General features: G+C 41.5%; 1 protein-coding gene across 1 annotated transcript in view; it reads left to right on the top strand.

Annotated features, from left to right (window-relative positions):
- Positions 1-18,719, top strand: part of TG (thyroglobulin) — a 156,279-nt gene that overhangs the window by 7,993 nt on the left and 129,567 nt on the right. Inside the window, exons 7-16 of the mRNA XM_054060798.1 lie at positions 1,270-1,413; positions 3,131-3,316; positions 7,210-8,241; positions 9,877-10,464; positions 11,674-11,916; positions 12,249-12,386; positions 12,935-13,012; positions 13,454-13,566; positions 14,265-14,376; positions 15,865-16,065. Of these exons, the coding sequence (XP_053916773.1) occupies positions 1,270-1,413; positions 3,131-3,316; positions 7,210-8,241; positions 9,877-10,464; positions 11,674-11,916; positions 12,249-12,386; positions 12,935-13,012; positions 13,454-13,566; positions 14,265-14,376; positions 15,865-16,065 (2,835 nt within the window). The remainder of the gene's footprint in view (positions 1-1,269; positions 1,414-3,130; positions 3,317-7,209; positions 8,242-9,876; positions 10,465-11,673; positions 11,917-12,248; positions 12,387-12,934; positions 13,013-13,453; positions 13,567-14,264; positions 14,377-15,864; positions 16,066-18,719) is intronic.

Below are 18,719 nucleotides of genomic sequence, written 5' to 3'. Positions count from 1 at the left end.
TCTTAAGATTCATTTGAGTCTTCGATTTCATTCTTACAAGGGGTAAGAGCACTGTGACCAGTGTAGTGCCCAGGGGAAAGGCTAGAGCTCAGTCAGCAGCAAGTGGAGTTGCTGCCCAGAAGCTAATCCTGTCCTTTTTTGGGATGGCGCAATAGGATTTCTGAAAGTCCAACCCTTGCCCACACTAGAAAGTTGTGTTGTATTTATGAAGGCAAATTAGCAAATGCAGGAGAACATAAAGGGCCTGCAGACTGAACTATTATATATTCTTCTTGATCAGGTAAAATCATGGAATGGGTTGAGTTGGGAGAGGCCTTTAAAAATCACCTGGTCTATCCCTTCTGTCATAGGCAGGAACATCAGATGATCCTTCCTCTACTTTAATATCCTCAGGATCCCTTTCAGGCATATTGATGAAGCTCTTTAGAAGAAAGAATGTTTTTTCCCAAGAAAAAGGAATGAGGAGGCTTAGAACTTCCGTGTCCTTTTCTTTAGATGGTGTGACTTAAAAAAAAAATCTCAGAAAAATGCAAAGCATTGTAGCTTGAAAATTAGATGGTAAATGAGAACTTCAGCATTTAATCCCCAAAAGGGCGAGAAGTCCCCAAAAAGATTTGCACACTCAAAGAAACTATTGAACATATTTTATTTACTTAAGGTAAACAGCCAAGATAACTAGGAATTGTTTTTTGGAAACACTGATTGTCCAAAACATTGGTTGTTCTGCTGCAAATGAAACCCAACAAAACCACAGCACATGACCAGTCACTGTTTCTCCTGCTTATTTTGGTAGATGTCGAGGCTTAAAATGAAGGACTGGGCACTGACCTGTGGGTTGTATGGAGAAGTCCCTTGTGGTTATGCAGTGTCAGTGTTTGGCCTGTTTAGAGGACTGGTTTTCTTTTATTATGGAATCATAGAATGCTTTGGATTGGAAGGCACGTTTACAGGTTATCTAGTTCAACGCCCTTGCAGGAGCAGGGATATCTTTAACTAGATCAGGTTGCTCAGAGCTCCATCCAACCTGACCTTGACTGTTCCCAGGGTTTGGGCCTCCACTACGTCCCTGGGCAAATGTTCCAGTGTTTCCCTACCCCTCACTGTAAAATATTTCTTCTTTATATCCAGTCTAAATCTACCCTCCCTTAGATTTTACTGATACCCTGCCTTTGTTTTGCCTGATAGACTTCCAATTCTGCTACTACAGTGTAAGAAAGGTGACTTCTGTTTTAGAAACCAGGCTTTATGTTAAAAGTCTCTCTTTCCTAGGCTTGGAACTTCTGCTTGATGAAGTTTATGACACAATTTTCTCTGCACTGGAGCCTGCTCGCACATTCACAGAGACCAGCATATATCGGATCCTGCAGAGGCGGTTTCTGGGAATTCAGCTAGCAACTTCTGGCAAGTTCAGATGTAAGTACACCCCAGGTGATGCCTTGTGAATAAGATGACAATTTTGGAGATTATATGTGACAGGTGCTGTTTGGGGGATTTGTTCTAGGAGTCTCTTGCACTAAAGCATATAATATCACAGTCTCAGTGCAAGAATCAAGGTCCTTGAATTGCAGCTGACTTTTAAACTCTGTACTGTACGTTCTTACCAGCAGTTTGTACATGTCTTCTGATGAACACTTCCCCATGCATTCACTTTAGTGGAAAGCCCATGAGTTCTCTATCTCTTGCCTTGAGATTATGGAGATGAATCTGATGATTGATTAAATTAAAGCCTGAGAAAATGCTCCCTAATTTATGGTGGTACATTTAGAAATAGGAAGGATCTTACATTGGCCACAACACACTTGATCCCCAGGAGGCTGTACAAGAGTTTTTAGTCTCTTAGCCAGCAATGCTGAACTTCTAGATGTGCCCGTGGGTCCATCCCCTCTCCAGTCAGGGCAGTCAAATGAAGAAAGAATTTCTCTGCCTACGGGCAGTAAACTCTATGGGACAGGAGGTCGAATACCTCCTCCTCTCTGCTACACCAGAGCCCAAGAGAATTGAATCCCCTCATGTGATACTTCATCCTCCCATCAAAATTCCTCTGACGTTGCCATCTGACCCTCACTAAGGAGTTGCATCACGAGAGTTATTGAACAGATAGTGATGTGCCTTCTGGCCACGTAGTCATGCAGTTCTTCTATTTCTCTGACAAGCTGATCATTCTGGGGATTCTGGAAAGCATCTTGCCCCTTCCGCTCCACAGTGTTGTACAATAAGCTCTGACTGTAGCTGGGCATGCAGCAGCTGTCAGCAAAGACGAAGCTGTAACAGCCACAAGATGGAGATGTGGCCACGTTCATCAGTTGCTGAGAGTGGCTCTAGTGACTTACTGACATCTCACACCACCACCTGAAGGTGTACACATTAGGAAAGTTGTCAGACTTCCTTAATGAGCAGTCTGCTCTGATGTGATGCTCTGGCTGTCTCACCCTCATAGCCGAGTGTAGCAAGAAAGCTCTGGAAGCTGAGAAATATTTAGACTGTAGGATTTCAGGTTTATATAAGCAAGCAACATTTCTGTTGGAAAGGTGGGGTCTAGTACTGGGACATAAATCAGAAGCTTTTATTTGTGAAGTTTTGGCTGCTCTGCCATTAAGGCCAGTTTGACAGAATGAGGTTCTTCAAGTCCCTGCAGGGGGAAATATGAAACTGGGTGGTCCCAGACCAAATCATCATAGTCAGGTGCAGATCCTCTTGCAGAGCAATGCCTCATTCTCTTTTGAAACACTGATGTTTGCCTTCGTCTCAGTCTCCCATCTGCACATGTATGTCAGTTGACCGGCTTTGATAATGGCCAGAGCTCACTTAGCCTCCAGCCCGGAGGGTGCTGCCCTGCACACCTGCGACTAAGGATGAAAAACATACTGAGGTTTTACTTTCAGTTTTGTGTTTAGAAATGACTACCTACAGCAGAAAAAAACCTGGGGCCAGATCTCCAGGGGAAGAGATGATGAAGATCTGCGTTTTATTCTGGTACTTGAAGTTTCACTGTCAGGAAATTAAAACTTTTTTTTTTTTTTTAAACTTTTTTTTTTCCTTCCAAATAGACAAGCAATGGGATCAAGCAGAGATGGCTCTGAAACTTTTACTATTTCCCTCTTTGCTTCAGTGCATACTGTTTTTCTTCCAGGCCCCTCAAAGTGTGAGGTTGAGCGATACGCAGCCCTGCGTTACCAGCATGACTATGTGCCGTCTTGTGATCCTGATGGGGGCTACACGCCAGTGCAGTGTCAGCAGGGAGGACAGTGCTGGTGTGTGGACACCAAAGGGCAAGAGGTCCAGGGCACAAAGGGACGAAGACAACCCCCAGCATGTGGTATGTTTGGAAAAAGAAAAACAAGCACATATGTTGTGTTCACTTACTTGCTCCAGTATGTGTGCATTGCTTTAATTTTTCTTGGAAAAATCAAAGAGAGTTGAGGGCAATAATTTGGCGGTAAGTGTCAAAGCATGGTGCAAATGCCAGCCGTTCTCCTTCGGGATTTCCCTCAGCTGGTGTCTGCAAGAGGGCAACCTCGGTCTGTGGGAGATACAGGAAGGGAAAAGGAGCTGACAAGCAGTATTGTCTTGTTAGATCCGTGTACGCTTCATAGAATCATTTAATCATAGAATTGTTTGGTTGGAAAAGACCTTTGAGATCACGGAGTCCTACTATAAACCATACCCTGGGAACCTCATATACCTATCTTTTAAATATCTCCAATGATGGTAACTAAAACACTTTCCTGGGCAGCCTGTTCTGATGCCTGACAACCCTTTTGGTGAAGACATTTTTCATGATATGTAATCTGAACCTCCCCTGGTGCAACTTGAGGACATTTCCTCTTGTCCTATCACTAGCTACTTGGGAGAAGAGACCAGCATCTGCCTTGCTACAACCTTCCTTCAGGTGGCTGAAGACAGTGATAAGGTCTCTCTCCTCAGCCTTCTTTTCTCTGGGCTAAACAACCCCAGTTCCTTCAGCCTTGTCTCATAAGATTTATTCTCCAGCCCCTTCAGCAGCTTCCTTCCCCTTCTCTGGACATGCTACAGTACTGCAATGTCCATCTTGTAGTGAGTGACTCCAAAATGAACACACTATTTGAGAGGCGGCCTCACCGATGCCATGTACAGGGGCACAGTCACTTTCCCGGTCCTGCTGGCCAAGCTATTTTGGAATTGGATCAGGTTGCCACTGGCCTTCTTGGCCATTTGCTGCTGCCTCCCATTCAGCCAGCTGTGAAACAACACCCCAGGTCCTTCTCTGCCAGGCAGCTTTCCAGCCACTCTTCCCCAAACCTGTAGTGTTCAAATTAAAGCCAGGTCTGTTCACTTCTCCAAACACTTCATCCGTTGTGGAAATTTTGTCTTTAGAAAGAAACCTGAAGGACCAGTTTCCTTCCTGTCTTTGACAGATACCAATGTTCAAATAGTGAGATACAAAAACTTCCATGAGATTGAAAGCCATATTATAATGAATTATTAAATATAGTATTGCTTTTATTTTCCTTTATGAACTTTCCTTAGCCTTTTAGTTTTGCATACCGCAAGGCTTTCCTTTGCAGCTATGATATTTGTCCTTCGACTCCAGGAGCTGGAGTGTTAAGTCGAAATATCTGGATTAATTAAAGGAAGCCATCGAGGGTTTGCGGTTTTACCTCCTCTCTTGGTGAAATGTGGAATTCCTAAAGCATCTCTCATTCTGAGCACTATTTTTTCACCATGTCACTGCATATTTGGCCATGAAAGTTGCCAAATGCAGTGAAAAAGCCACCCCAAATTTAGGAAGGTGTATGGGTTTGGGCTTTGAGAGATTTTTGTTGAGAATACACCATCAAATCAGTGCCTCAAATGGAAATGACAGTAAAAATGTCAAAGGGCTAGAAGGGAGGAGGAAAGTTAAAACCCTTCACTCTCAAGCATGCTACTCAAATATTCAGGATTGTGCTGGAGGGCTGGGGCACAGGGTCTTAATGCAGGGTCTGCCTTCAGGAAAGGGAATTGCTTTGTCTGTGGGATAGGGTCTTACCAGGCAGATAGAGAGGGAGGATCCTTCCCTGGGTGTTACGACTCCAAGTGCTCAGAGCGCTCTGGGCACAGGCAGGCTTATTGTGAAATGAAAATGTTAGCATGCCTTCAAGGCTGATCACCAAGGATATTGCAGGGGAACCTGAGAGTCCTCGCCATATGTTGGGACTGGTCTTCTCTTTGAACGTACTTTTCTTTGACCCCTCCTGATGAGTTTGGTTTTTTTTTTTTCTGGGAGGGGGGAGGCAATGACTTGAGGCTGCTTGCAACTTTTATTGGTGGACTCAGGAAATTTAAGCAGGGAAAAAATTCTGCAGACTAACTCCTGAGAAAGTATTTCATAAGGATATAGTTGGCATGCCATGAGTTTGTCTCTTGTTCTGCTCTTTATTTCTCTTTAATATCTTCCACTCACGCTCAGCAGTGTGAATGCTGGAGGAGGCAGAGATTAGGTGTGGGTAGCATGTTGAGTACTCGCATCACTTGGGGCACCAGGCAGTGCTGGCAGGGACGTGCTTCTTTTCAGACCTTGACGGTAAATTTACCTCAGCAGTGCTTTTCAGTTTATTCTTTCTCACTCTGCTTTGATTTGATTCAACAGTGGGTAGGATGGGAGAGCGTTTAAAGTCAGTGATCCTACATTTGCTTCGTATTAGCATACCTGTGGGATTATGGCTTACACAATTATTGTTCCCCAGAGGAATGATCTTCATCCCTCTTACCAAGAACAAACACTGAAAACAGAAGGGCCCATCCTACAGCAAATGCATTTATAAAGAGACCACTGTGAAGGACCCTGAGCCCCTGCCAGGAGCTATGGAACAGGTCATGAGTGTGAAGGAAGGCTTGAGGAAGCTGCTGATCACAGAGCCTCAAATTACTTGCTAATCTATTTTAGCAGCTTTTAAAATTTCCAGCTTTTATCTTTGCAGTTAACAGGATTCTCAACTGCTTTATCATATTGCTTGTAAGTGGAATAAATGGGGATGGTGAAGGGAGCCCGAGGGAGGGCATTCTGGAGTAAATCAAAGCTGTTTACCTGCCATCCTCTTCCCTACAGAGACAGCAGTGGTGCTTAGATATAAAGCATGGGAAATATTGGAAATGCATATAAGTTGCATATGTTGTCCCTGTTGTCTGCTGGCTAGGGAGGCCCCAGACTGGAGGCTGAACCTGGGTCATTTTGTTCAGCACTCCTCTATGGAGTTGTGTTCCAAGGATTTGCCTAAATGCTCTTTAAATTTTTATCTTTCCTAGCATCCTCTGGTGATAAAATTGATGACTGTAATGATGTGCTTTACTTCTGGACTATTCTAATTCTTGTACAGTGAGAAATACTGAATAATAATTGTCTATTTTGTTCTCAGTGTCTTTAAACACACTAAGTCTTTCCTTTTTTGATGTCTTCTGAGCCTTAAGATGACATTTTCAGACGTCCTTCTTCAGTCATGTCTTGCATCCCAACTTGGAGCCATTGTTGTCTGCTGTATACAGAGAGAGATGGATGCAGACACACCTATGACATAGTATGGCCCAGGATGTGCCTAGAGCCACTGTTGGTACCCTCAGTACCCTGACATTTGACTATTTTTGTTGAAATTTTGTATATTTTGCATTGAGAGCTCATTTGTGAATGCCATCTGGTCCTAGTACTGCTAATTTTAAAAATGTATTTTCAGCTCTTTTCTAATGAACTATGAAACTGAAGGTCTAGGTAGGAAGCCTCCATAAATTACTCATTAGTGAGCACTGGTTAAAATAGTTTTCTGTTTTTCTGCAGTCTATTTCTCTTTCTTAGGTTCATGTATTGCACCTGTATCATTGGCAGTTTATATTAGAAGCTGGCGCCCTACCAGAGTGTTAAGATATTTGGAAAAGACTTAATTTGTTCTTTCAGCCATAACAAGAGGAATGAGAATTTACATTGGGGAACGACTGAATCAGAAATGGGCAACAAAGCAGACAAATCAGATGTGGTGAAGGAAAGTTTCCTTTCCCTTTGCATCTTAACTGGAGGATTTTATTTATAGACCATATTCAACAGCAGTTCAGATTTCCTTATCAATGTGCATGATGTGTAGTTGAAGAACTAGAGACAGGTTAAACTATACTTTTATGTAACTTGTGCTGAGATTGTTTTGGAAGTTCCAAAATTTAATTTATCTTTTTTTTTTTTTTTTTTTTTTTTTAATCTTTGTCTAGGTGAAGAACAAATGTGCATCTCTGAGAGACGAAGGGCATTATCAAGGATCTTCTATGGCCCTGCTGGGTACTTCAGTCAGCCCAATTTGTTTTCCAAGCCAGATATGCAGACAGAGAAAATAGCTGGCTTTTCAAGACCTTGCTCTCCCTCCTTCAAGGAGCTGTTTCTGGAGTCTGGATTATCATCCCCAGTTTCACAAAGCCCATATGTCAGCCAGATTCCTGGGCTAGAAACCCTCCTTAGTGAAGCCATTACAGGGATGTTCCCATCAAGGGAACTGGCTCAACTGGCACTGCAATTTACTGCCAATCCAAAGCGTTTCCAAGAAAATCTCTTTGGAGGAAGGTTCTTGAAGAATTTGATTCAGTTTAACTTCACTGGGGCACTTGGCACTAGTGGGAAATACACCATTGGCCAGTTTTTCCCACAGGAAGTTGTGGCAGATGGGGCATTTTCATTGGAGGTATCGAAGGGGAGCTCTGTTTTGAATAAACCACTTGTAGGTAGTTTTGGCCGCACAGTAACTCTACAGGACAATCAGAATATGATGAAGTTCCTTTCCTCTGTTCTGGAACTACCAGAGTTTTTTACTTTTCTTCAGCAAGTGATTTCTGTCCCCCAAAGTGTTGCTGAAGATTTAGGTGAAGTAGTGAAACTAGCATTGGGATCTGGAGACTGTGGTGAGGAGCCAAGAGACCTGTTTGTTCCAACGTGCACTAAAGAGGGGAGGTATGAAGAAGTTCAGTGCTATGCAGGAGAGTGCTGGTGTTTGGACACTTCAGGTAAGGAGGTTCCAGGCTCAAGAGTTCAAGGCAAACATCCAAGGTGTCCCACTGACTGTGAGAAGCAAAGAAGAAACCTGCAAAACTTGAAGCAAAGCCTGCCTGCGGGATCAGATCTTTTTATTCCCTCTTGTACTGATAGCGGAGACTTTCTGCCACTTCAGTGTTATGGGGTGAATTGCTTCTGTGTGGATTTGAATGGCAAGACTATTCCAGGAATAAGGGGGAAAGCTGGAAAGCCGAGGCAATGTAAGTTCTAGAGACGAGGAATGAAAAGATGCTTCCTTATTGTGTTGCAATTTCATGACTGGTTCTTTGTATTTAATTATATCTGGAAATGTATAGATGCTGTATACAAACAATAATATTGTTCCCTAATAAGTGAGTCAGCTGCAGGGGAACAGTGAGTAATACAGTGCATGTAAACTTGGATATCCTGCATCTTAAAAATTGTCCCCTCCTCCTTCAGTGGGTTAGAGTAGGCACACTTAAAACAAAGGAGCCTGAGGTCTCACCTTGTTGATGAGTATGTCATTGGCATCTGTTTTACTTTTGTGTGTTGCTAATGTGTGACATCCATGATGCCCAGAAGACCTGGGACATCAGTGTACCTTAGTGTGAGCCATACCAAGTGAAAAAAAAAATTTTGCTTCCAGGATTAAGTCACCTGGGCACAGTCACCAGCTCCTCCTTGTCCTGAGAACTGAAGAGCTCCAGTGCCTTTAGCCATAAACATCTTTAGTCTTTTAGCTCAAGAATATATCCTTAACTGGGTAGGATGTCAAGGGAGTCCATACATAGGAGAGAGATTCAAAGGCTAATAGATTTCTCATAATGGTCATGCAGTCAGGCCAAAAAGGTGAGTGAAAAATGACCTGGGATTGAAAATTTATACAGACCATAAAGTGCCTCTTCTGCCCTTCTAATAATGTAATACAAAGAAAGAGGGAAGCACATAGGCTAGGAATGTTTGTCTTTCAAGATTCTGTGAATTGAAAATGGCACATGAACAGGGAGAACAGACCTGGAGAAGGGACTGCTTCTCATTTTGGAAGGAGTAGCAGAGTATCCAACAGAAGATAGTGGTACATAGTCAGGGAGCTCCTTTGAATAGCAGTTTGCAGAAATAGGGGGGAATCACAAAGTGGGGCTTGCAATGATTTGAGCTGGTAGTCAATTTATATCTAGCAACCTATCTGTAGTGCAATCAAAAAGAGGTTCATAATTCTCTAGTACTAAAAAAGAGATGAGCTCCTATGTTTTGCTATGTTTCTAGAACTGCTTGGTGGCAAAATGAAATTTAGCTCTGGAAATGGCAAAAAGAGACTTCCAAAACGAACTCACTCTAGCATATTTGAAGGACAGTATCTTTTATATTCAACTGTAATGTTTGGTATAGAATAGGAAGAGAATGCCACAAAATTTTAAAATTCTGGTTAGGTCCAAGGGGAAATAAAATCAATATTATCCTACTATTCAGATGATTGCTTTGGCAGAGATTGGTGGAATAAGAATTAACAGCTAGATAATCAAGTGCATTTGAAAATACCTAGTTGACGTGAAAAGATTCAGGAAGGCATTCAGTGATATCATGAACCTTATGGCCTTCATTGGGAACTATGTGGAATTCATGTGCTCAGATGTTTTTAAAACGCATCATTATGTGCATCTTTCTGTGCCCACACACCTTTGGGAAACTTACTCTAGTTCAGCAGAGGAACCGAAGGGCACTGGGCCTCTTAATAACAGGCCAGAAACGTTGTTGTTAGTACTGGAATAATATATCAAGTTTTAGTAACGATGTCTATAGTACTAGGCGGGTAGCAGGTATTGTATATCTTCATGCATTCATAAGATGTGCTGCGCATGTTTTTCTTTCCCCAGGCCCAAGTGCTTGCCAAATAACAGCTGGTCAGGAGTTTCTAAAGGCTGTGAAACTCCTGCTGTCAGATCCGAGTGCTCTGTCTCAGCTCTCCAGCATTTACCTCCCGCAGTGTAATGCTGACGGTGCCTGGAGGCAGGTGCAGTGCAGTGGCCCTATGGAGCAGGCCTTTGAGTGGTATGAAAGGTGGATTGCAGAGAACAATGAAGGCAAACCTCTGCCAGTTGCTAATCTATTAAACATCATAATTGGGTATAAAGAGGCATCTTCCAAAGGCTTTTCAACTTTTATTAAAGCTTTGTACGAGGCTGGGCACCAGAATGTCTTCCCAACGTTGACCACATATTCCTCCTTCACTGATCTCCCACCTGAAGTGCTGGAAGGAAATGTGACTTATGCATCTGAAAATATTTTACTGGATCCGTATACATTCTGGCAGCTTTTGAATGAGCAGTTGACTTATTACCCAGGACCATACACTGATTTCAGTGCTCCATTAAGCCACTTTGAACTTCGTGATTGTTGGTGTGTTAATAGCAAAGGAGAGGAGCTGCAAGGAACAAAGGCAAAAGTAAACCACATCCCAGCATGTAAGTAATAATTTCTGGTACCTAAGTACCAGTATGTCTTTACTTTTACGCCACAAGAAGAAAGTCCTTTCAGTTGTTGGGAGACAGGAGAAAATTACTCAGTGGAAAGGTCATCAATACTGCCGTTGTCACTGGCCACCAGGCGTAGGATAACTAATTTTTGGTAAATAAGTGGTCTCTCAGCTTTGGGAATAAGAAGGACTAAAGTTCCATATCAAGTTTGTGTAGATTTTATAATTTGGAATTTGGACATATAATGCTTTTGCAGAAGATACTTAGCCAGGCAGCAAAGGACGTTAGGAAGTTAGAAACAGTGTGTGAAGAATTGTATGGAAAATTCATGATCGTATTGTGATGTAACTGATTTTAAAAAATGCCTAAAAATGAGGCAAGAGGAATTTTCTGTACTGTTTCTCACACTGTCAAAAGTAATATGCATCTCCCAGAAAGCTCTAGGAGAAGAGTGAGGCCAGCACTGATGTTTGGTAAGTCTTTTGTCTAGACATCTCCACCAAAGCTGTTAGGCCCTCTTGGGGGTTACTTCAGCAAATGACCTGTGTTATGAATGTAGTCACTAAAACCATTCTCATGACACAGTGGTTTTTCTTCTGGAAGGAAGAGACAGAACAATCAATGACAAACTTCTAAATGGGCAAAAACTGCTAGGAATGCCAATCCTGTGGGCAAGTGGAGAATAAAGAGGGTGAAGGAGTGTAGCAGAGTTATTTTAGTAGAGTATCTTTCACTGAGCTAGTCCACTGTGTTGAACTGGCATGTCTGAGAGAGTAGGTGTATGGAGGGGACAGTGTCAGCTTCCACTCTGGACTGAAAGGATCATCCTTCTATTTCCTTTCTTACTCACTTTTCCGATTGTCCATTTTTTTTATGTGGGATAGTTCTGTAAAGACGTATTAATTCCATTTGTAACTAATGAGATGGAGGTAACATAAAATCATCAGGCCTTTGGCCTAAGACTTGGAGAATATTTGGATGATTCCCAGTACTCTTTTACTCTTGTGGTTATATAGCTAAGAGCTGATGAATCTTGTTTGCTTGCTTTGTCAAGCAATTAAAAACAGCTTTGTTAAGCAATTAACAAGCAACGGAAGGAGGAAACAGAAGATGCTAATTGAAAGACCAGCTAGTTTTCACATGCAAATCTTTATTGGATTTAGATGAAAGGTACTAAAATACCTTCTGATTCTACAGGTCCTGGTATGTGTGAAGGTATTAAGCAGGAAGCTGTGAAGTTTATGGAGGAGGCAGAGCAGCTCATCCTAGCATCGAATAGTTCCCACTTCCCTTTTGGAGAAAGCTTCTTGATGGCAAAGGGAATACAGCTCACAGATGATGACCTCCTACGTTCTGCTCGGCCCTATGAGATGGAGGTGGTGGTCTCTGAAAAGTTATTATCGGGTGGTAACTATGCTCTCCAGCTGGCTGCACAGTCAGGTAGGTGGAACAGAGTTGAGAACTTAATTAAATGAATTAAACCTCAGAATCTGTGCAAGAGTATCCTATGTCAAATTCAACTTTGAAAAACAGGTGCAAGACAGCAAGTATCATTAATGGGTGTAATTAACCTGGAAACCCAAGGGCTAATGTCAGTTGCCTTATATGTATGAGAACATGCATATAAGATCTGGACACCAACCACCCTTGATGTACTTGCGGCATTTGTTACTTTCCCTTGAAAGTGCAGGGAACGATCAGGTGTTTACACACACGCACTTAAATTATCTCTTCTTAGATTGGTCACTAATATCTTTCTTTTACTTTTGTAGTCTTGCATTTTTACTGGCGGAGTCACTTTACTTCAAAACATTCCGCTGGGGAAACAACACAGCTGGGATTCCTCCCTTACATCCCACAGTGTGATGGTCTGGGAAACTGGGACCCAATCCAGTGCTATGAAAGCACAGGTGAGCAGTTGCTATCAAGATACTCTGGGCTGTCTGAACAAAGAAAAACTAAGCAGAACTCTAAAAAAAGATGGAAAATGTGTGTTTTTGTAGCCAAACTGGAGAGAAATTATTCTATAAGGTAGGTGGAAAATTGACTGGAGTGAGCGACTCAAGTAGCAGCTCATTTGGGCTCACAAATCTGTTCCTTGCCATTAGTAGTGTTCTTCAGGGCTCAGTTCAGGGGCTGGTGTTGCTTAATAGCTTAATTAAAAAACAGAATAATGAGGTGAGTGCACTCTCAGCAAGTCTATGGATGATACCAAATTGCTTGGAGTAGATAATACATTGAAGGATAGGGCTCCAATACCAGAGTCTCAACAGAGTTCCTGCATTTCCATTCTTGCACCTGCTCTCAGATGTGTTCTACTTATGTAGCAGAATTAACTGTGACTTAGATTTACTTACCGCTTCCAACAGTGCTGCTGAGGATGAAAGTCTTCCCCATACACAGCAAAGCATACTGCAGTACCATGTCTGAACTGAAGCTGCTTTTCTTCCTTGGTCAGGTCATTGCTGGTGCGTGGATGAGAGAGGACGTTATGTCATGGATTCCTTGGTCTCGCGCTCAGCAGAACTTCCCAAATGTCAGTTGGTTTTTCTTCTTAAATATTTGTCTTGATCTGTTCTTACAGATTTTGATATCTATTGAAAATTCTGGTATATGATATGCATGAAGCAAAGCTTATTTCCAATCATTGCAAGAAAAGGAAAAGGAATTTTATGGTTGCTTTTGCTAATTTATTTAATTTCACCATATGTGAATTTGGCTTGCATGATTTGAGAACGGACCATCTACTGGTGTTGGCCCTGCGTGAACAGGGGGATTGGACCAGATGTCCAACCAGATGTGACCAGAGGTCCCTTCCAGCCTTAACCATCCTGTGATTCTGTGGTTATCAATCACCCATCAGGCATTCCCTGCCTGAGGCTGTAGCAGAGCCTAATGGAGATCTGCAAAGGAGTTCTAGCTTGGGTTTGAGAACTTGACTTTATTTTAACATACATGTATGTTTTCTCTCTTACAGGCCAGACATCATGTCAGCGATCTCGAACCAATGCCTTACTTTCCAGCTGGAGACAGATTGGTTCAAAGCTGGATGCCTCTACGACTGATCTATTTGTTCCCTACTGCCTTGAGGTGATTTGGCATGAGGGAGGAAGAATCAAAACCTCCCCAGTTTTGCTTATATCATGCCACAGGCACCTACAGTTTCAGTCTGCGCTCCTTAAGCATCCCTTCCGCCTTCTGATTAACCTGAAAGAGAAGGGTGAGACAGAACTAGCAGTGGGCATTGCCTTGCAGAAGGCAGAATTTAAATAGTTTCAAATGAAGACTTGGGAATAGAAAGGTCTGTCCCTGCCTACGCTTCCCTCCTACAGGGTGGCTCTGCCTAGTCCTTTCACAGGTCTGTGCCTAAAAGGGATGATTTAATTGACTGACATTTGGGGTGTTCAGTCTTTCGCAGCTGTGGGAGAATGTCAGGGTGAGAGGGAGGAAGATGCAGGTATCCCAAAATAGGATCCGTGATGCTCTCAAAACATGGCAGTGAGCAGGATAGAGCTCTGAGACTGGCAAGAAACAGACATTTCAAACCAAGATTACACCAGAACTTTATCTTACTGGGCTTTCAGTCTGCATACTATTTCTCTTGGGGCTTGGTCTGTGTATGAAATTAAGTAGATTGTATTTTAATATTTTGTGTTTACTTTCAATGTGTGATATTAATGGACAAATGTAAATGTAAGAATATTTTAACCAACCTTTGGGGTGTGGGTTGTGGCATGTCTGCATTAATATACATTGCTCTGCAATGACATGTCATTGATTCTTTGTAGACAGGAGAATATGCTGTGCTACAGAGATCGGACGGAGATATTTGGTGTGTAGATCCTGTGTCAGGAGAAGTATTTCAGCGTGGCAGCACAGATTTGGATGGCAATCCTGAGTGTGAGTAATCCTTTACCTGCAGCCTGTGATGCTAGTGGAAATGTCTTTTGCTTTGAGGCATATGTATTTTCCTTTTTAGAGTGATGCCTGGGAAACACAGATGGCTTGCAGTTTGATTCCTCAGTGATATGTATATACAAGCACATTGACTTTTAAAGGATATCTGAAAATAGTTATCCTTTACTTTCATAATGCCAGAAATATGCCAGTCTAGACAAACTGATAAACAAGCTTCTATGGATTTTTTTAACCTTCTCTTTCTTACCACCATAGAAAATTGTTCAGGCTTGTAGATGAGTTTTCTAAGGCAGTAAATCCTGAAGGGTGAGACTTGGGCCACGTGCAGTTAGTGAATCCCTTTTAAAAGGTCAACAACTGCTCCATGGAATGCAATTCACTCTATATTACCTTTGCATTATCTTCACATAAAGACAGAGAAATGTTGAGGTCTCGCTAGAGATGGTTGATCCAAAAAGTTGAAGAATCCCTGCTCGTAGGAGTTGGCACACCCATGTGCACTGACTGTGCTCTTCTGAGCAGTACAGGCAGCCCAAGAGCCTACCGTTCTGCTGCGCTTGTTTCTTCAGTTCTTTAGCTAGTGACGTTCTGTTTTCATCTTCCAAAGAAGATTTGGGAGAATAATGGGCTGGCTGCAGGCAAACCTCCCGGAACATCTGTAACACAGAGTAATAATTCCTTAGGAGAGGATAGTGAGTTGGACAGTATTTCCATCTGACCCAGCAAGTCTGCTTTCTTTTTCTTATACATAGGCTATGAAGTCTATGAATAGAAGTCTATGAAGATGTGCAATGGGCCTGATGAGTGACAACTAACTGCATGTTCATGAAGGAACTAGTTGTGTAATAGTTTGTTACACAGGTTTACCAGCTTACTCTGACGCTTGCAGAGGAACAAAATTAGTAAGAACTAGCTTAGCCTCGAGTTTGGATTGAACTTTTCAGGTCTGCTTGTCAGGGTGTTGTTCTGCACACTCATGTCCCTGTTTGGGGAAGAACATATATTTAATATTTTTAACATTTTTTTGGTTGGTGTATTTTTCCCAGTTTTGAAGGCATGAAACTAGGACAGTTTGACTATTTTAAAATGTAAATGATCTTGTTATTATATTTAAAACTATCTTAATCAAAAATTCTTACTAAAAGATTAATTTTATTTAAAAATATTAAATATTGACATTTAAATGATACGCTATCAAATTACAAAAAATATGTAAATGCAAAATAATTATCAGTGTTTTTTCAACTATTTTATTGATACAAAACCATGTAACTTGCACTTCAATCTTTAGAAAAATGGCATTTTTCTAGGGGAAGAAAAATTCCCCTTTTCTATAATGATTCAATTTATTTATGGTTTCATGATCACTCATATTTCTTTTTTCTAATAAGAGACTGAAAGCACTGCTGTTAGAATCTTTAGGGCAATTTGTTGTCTTCTGTGTCTTGCAATGAATTTCTGTCTTTACAGGTCCTAGTTTCTGTAATATGCTGAAGTCTAAAACTGGTTTGCGAGAAGCTGGCAAAGGCTACACCCCACAATGTGAAGAGGACAACATGACTTTCTCACCTGTGCAGTGCAGCCAGGATCAAGAGAGCTGCTGGTGCGTCTTTGAAAATGGAGAAGAGGTGCCAGGGACACGAATAAGTGGCGGAAGACCTGCATGTGCAAGTGAGTTCCCACTTGAGGTGCATTGGTTCTGAAGTAAATCCAGATCTGGATCTTGGCTCAGATCCTAACTGGTTCTAGTTTTTATTGATATTTAATCTTCTTTGTTTAGATCTTTATAGAGACTTTTGCTCAAGTGGTATACTTATCTTATAGCAGATTTCAGATCTACGTGGGTATGATGTCTAGTTTCCTTCAAGTACTTTGCTAGGGAGAAAGGAGAAGGAAAAGGATCTTTGACTTATTCATAAAATTGGTTAAATCAAAGCAGTTGAACTATAAAACTTAATTAAAAAGTCAATCCGAACAGCTTGCTGCAAACTTGAACCTCTTCCAGTTTGAGCTGGCTCTAGGAGTAAAAGCCATTCAACCGACTAAAATAAAATTTGAAAAATGTATGTTTCTGCCATTCCTACTCTTGGCTTGTGACCAGAGTTGTGAAAAAGATGTGCCAAAACACTACATATTCACAGAATATTTCCTGCATGGACAGAGCTGCAAAGCACAAGAATTTACTCATGGTTTCCAGTGAGATGTCCAGATGGGAATCTTTCGGATAAATTTAATTTGCTGTGGACTTTATTCGTCTTCCCATCATTGAAGTGAAGCAAAACAAATTAAACTTGCTACAAGGCTATACTCCAAAGTGTAACAATTAGTGGAAACTGGAGATGCAAAAAGAAAAACTTCAACCAGTGCCTGCAGGATGCTACTGTTTCCATAGTTCTTTTGGGTTTTTTAAATGAGGGTAGATTTAAGAAAATGAAACTACATGATAAGAAATTACTTTGAATCATAGAATCACTAGGTTGGAAAAGACCTTCAGGATCATTAAGTCCAACCATTCCTATCAACCACTAAACCATGTCCCTGAGCCATGGACCAGGCACCATGTCCTTTTGTCATTCTGCTATATAAAGACCTACACATGCTTACCAGTCAAGTGCCTGATTGTATCAGGCTCAGCTGACTGTAAGGCATTTTAATCAATTGGAACTCCTCGGCTGACTTGGAAAACACCACCGTTTTCTTTGAGCTATCTTGTACCAATAGAGAGCTATGTGGATGGCATTATATGAAAACCCACAAGGAAACTCCAGGGTTGTACCTGCCCCTTGCAGTGTGTTGTTGTGTGGAGATGCCCAACTGAGCTCTGAAGAGATGAGCTCCAGAGCTAGGGTGACATAGCCATGGGAGCGCAGCAATCCAGTACAGGTTTGTAGAAAGGAAGAAGAGAAGCAGAGCTAATGTATGTGGTGCTGCTGTCATCCTGCTTTTGTGTTGTGGGCTAGTATCTCTGTGGGACATGGGGCTGTGTGATATTTATTTCATTTGGACCAGCTGGAGGAACTCAACGTGACAGCCAGCACTCAGCAGTATGGATTGACTTTCCCATAGACTCTGTGTCTAGTGTCTAGTAGGCCAGAGAAAAGTCATAACTAGTTGTAAATATTATGTCCTTGATATCTCCTCCTCTCCATGACAGATAATTTCCTAGATTTCTCCCTAAATTCCAAAAGAATTTATGGAATATGCTGTAAGGATGATCTAGATGTACCACCAAGATATGCCCTTAAGATGATTTTACATTTTGTGTACACATTTGGTGTTTCTTCGGATCCCGTAATGCTTTACTGTTCCTAGAGGAAGTAGTGACCGAATGATTAATGACTTTTCTCTTTTAAAAAGAAAAAAATGAACAGAGAGAGAACTGCTTTGAAAATATGGTGGAAACCTGGCTTTACTAAAAACTATTTGGTATTTTCTGCATAGAAATACCATTCAAGTATTTTTTAATGATTTTCCTGGGTTTGAAATAACAATGGAACTTTTTCATGCTAAACATCTTAGTTATTATGTAAGAATAAAGAAGCAAAAGTTGTTTTTCCCCTCAGTCTCTCTATCCATTCACCTTTAGTCCCAGGAACTACTATTTATTGCTCAGGAAAAGGGAAAAGATTACTATCTCACTGTCTTGGAGATCTTGTCGATCAGCAAAAGAAGCTGTTGTAGGGGGAAAATATGATGAACTTCTCTTCCAACATCAGACCAGACAGCTGTAAACAACAAGTAATAATTTCATAGTGCCCAGTGCATGCAATGAGGTTTTCATTAGCTTAATCATTTCCATCAGAGGTAAAATCCAACTTTTTCTAGTTGACATGCACTCGAGAGACGATGCCAAGTATCCTAGCAATCTTCACACACGTATCCCATCCTCATGCCATTTTCCACAGCTATGAGTAGAGATAGAGGAGAGAAAGCCTTCCAGAGCAGGTCCTGCAGACAGTAATTTCCTTATGGAAATCTTTAGAAACACTTATGAAAGAAGTGTCACTATTCAAAGGTTGCTGATTGACTCCTACAAGACTGAGAAACTGGGACAGAAATAAGAGAGTAGGAAAATAGTTCAGGCTTGATAACACTAGCCAATGAGGAGACATCTGTAGAGGAGTAAATGAACAAGTTACTGTTTGTGAACTCAAGCCTGTGACCCACACCAGGAAACCATCCGGCACTTACGTTTTGAGGGCTAGTTGGAACAGACAGTAGAAGACTGTAGCAGATACAGCTGAGACTGAATTTGAGTTGTTGGATATAGGAATGTGTTAGAGCAATAAAGGGAAAACAGACTGATTTTTATGTACTTTGTATGA

The sequence above is a fragment of the Cuculus canorus genome, chromosome 2 (genome assembly GCF_017976375.1).
Source record: "Cuculus canorus isolate bCucCan1 chromosome 2, bCucCan1.pri, whole genome shotgun sequence".
Lineage (NCBI taxonomy): Eukaryota > Metazoa > Chordata > Aves > Cuculiformes > Cuculidae > Cuculus > Cuculus canorus.
The sequence above is the reverse complement of the archived record's forward strand: the minus strand, read 5'-3'. Positions and strand labels throughout refer to the sequence as shown.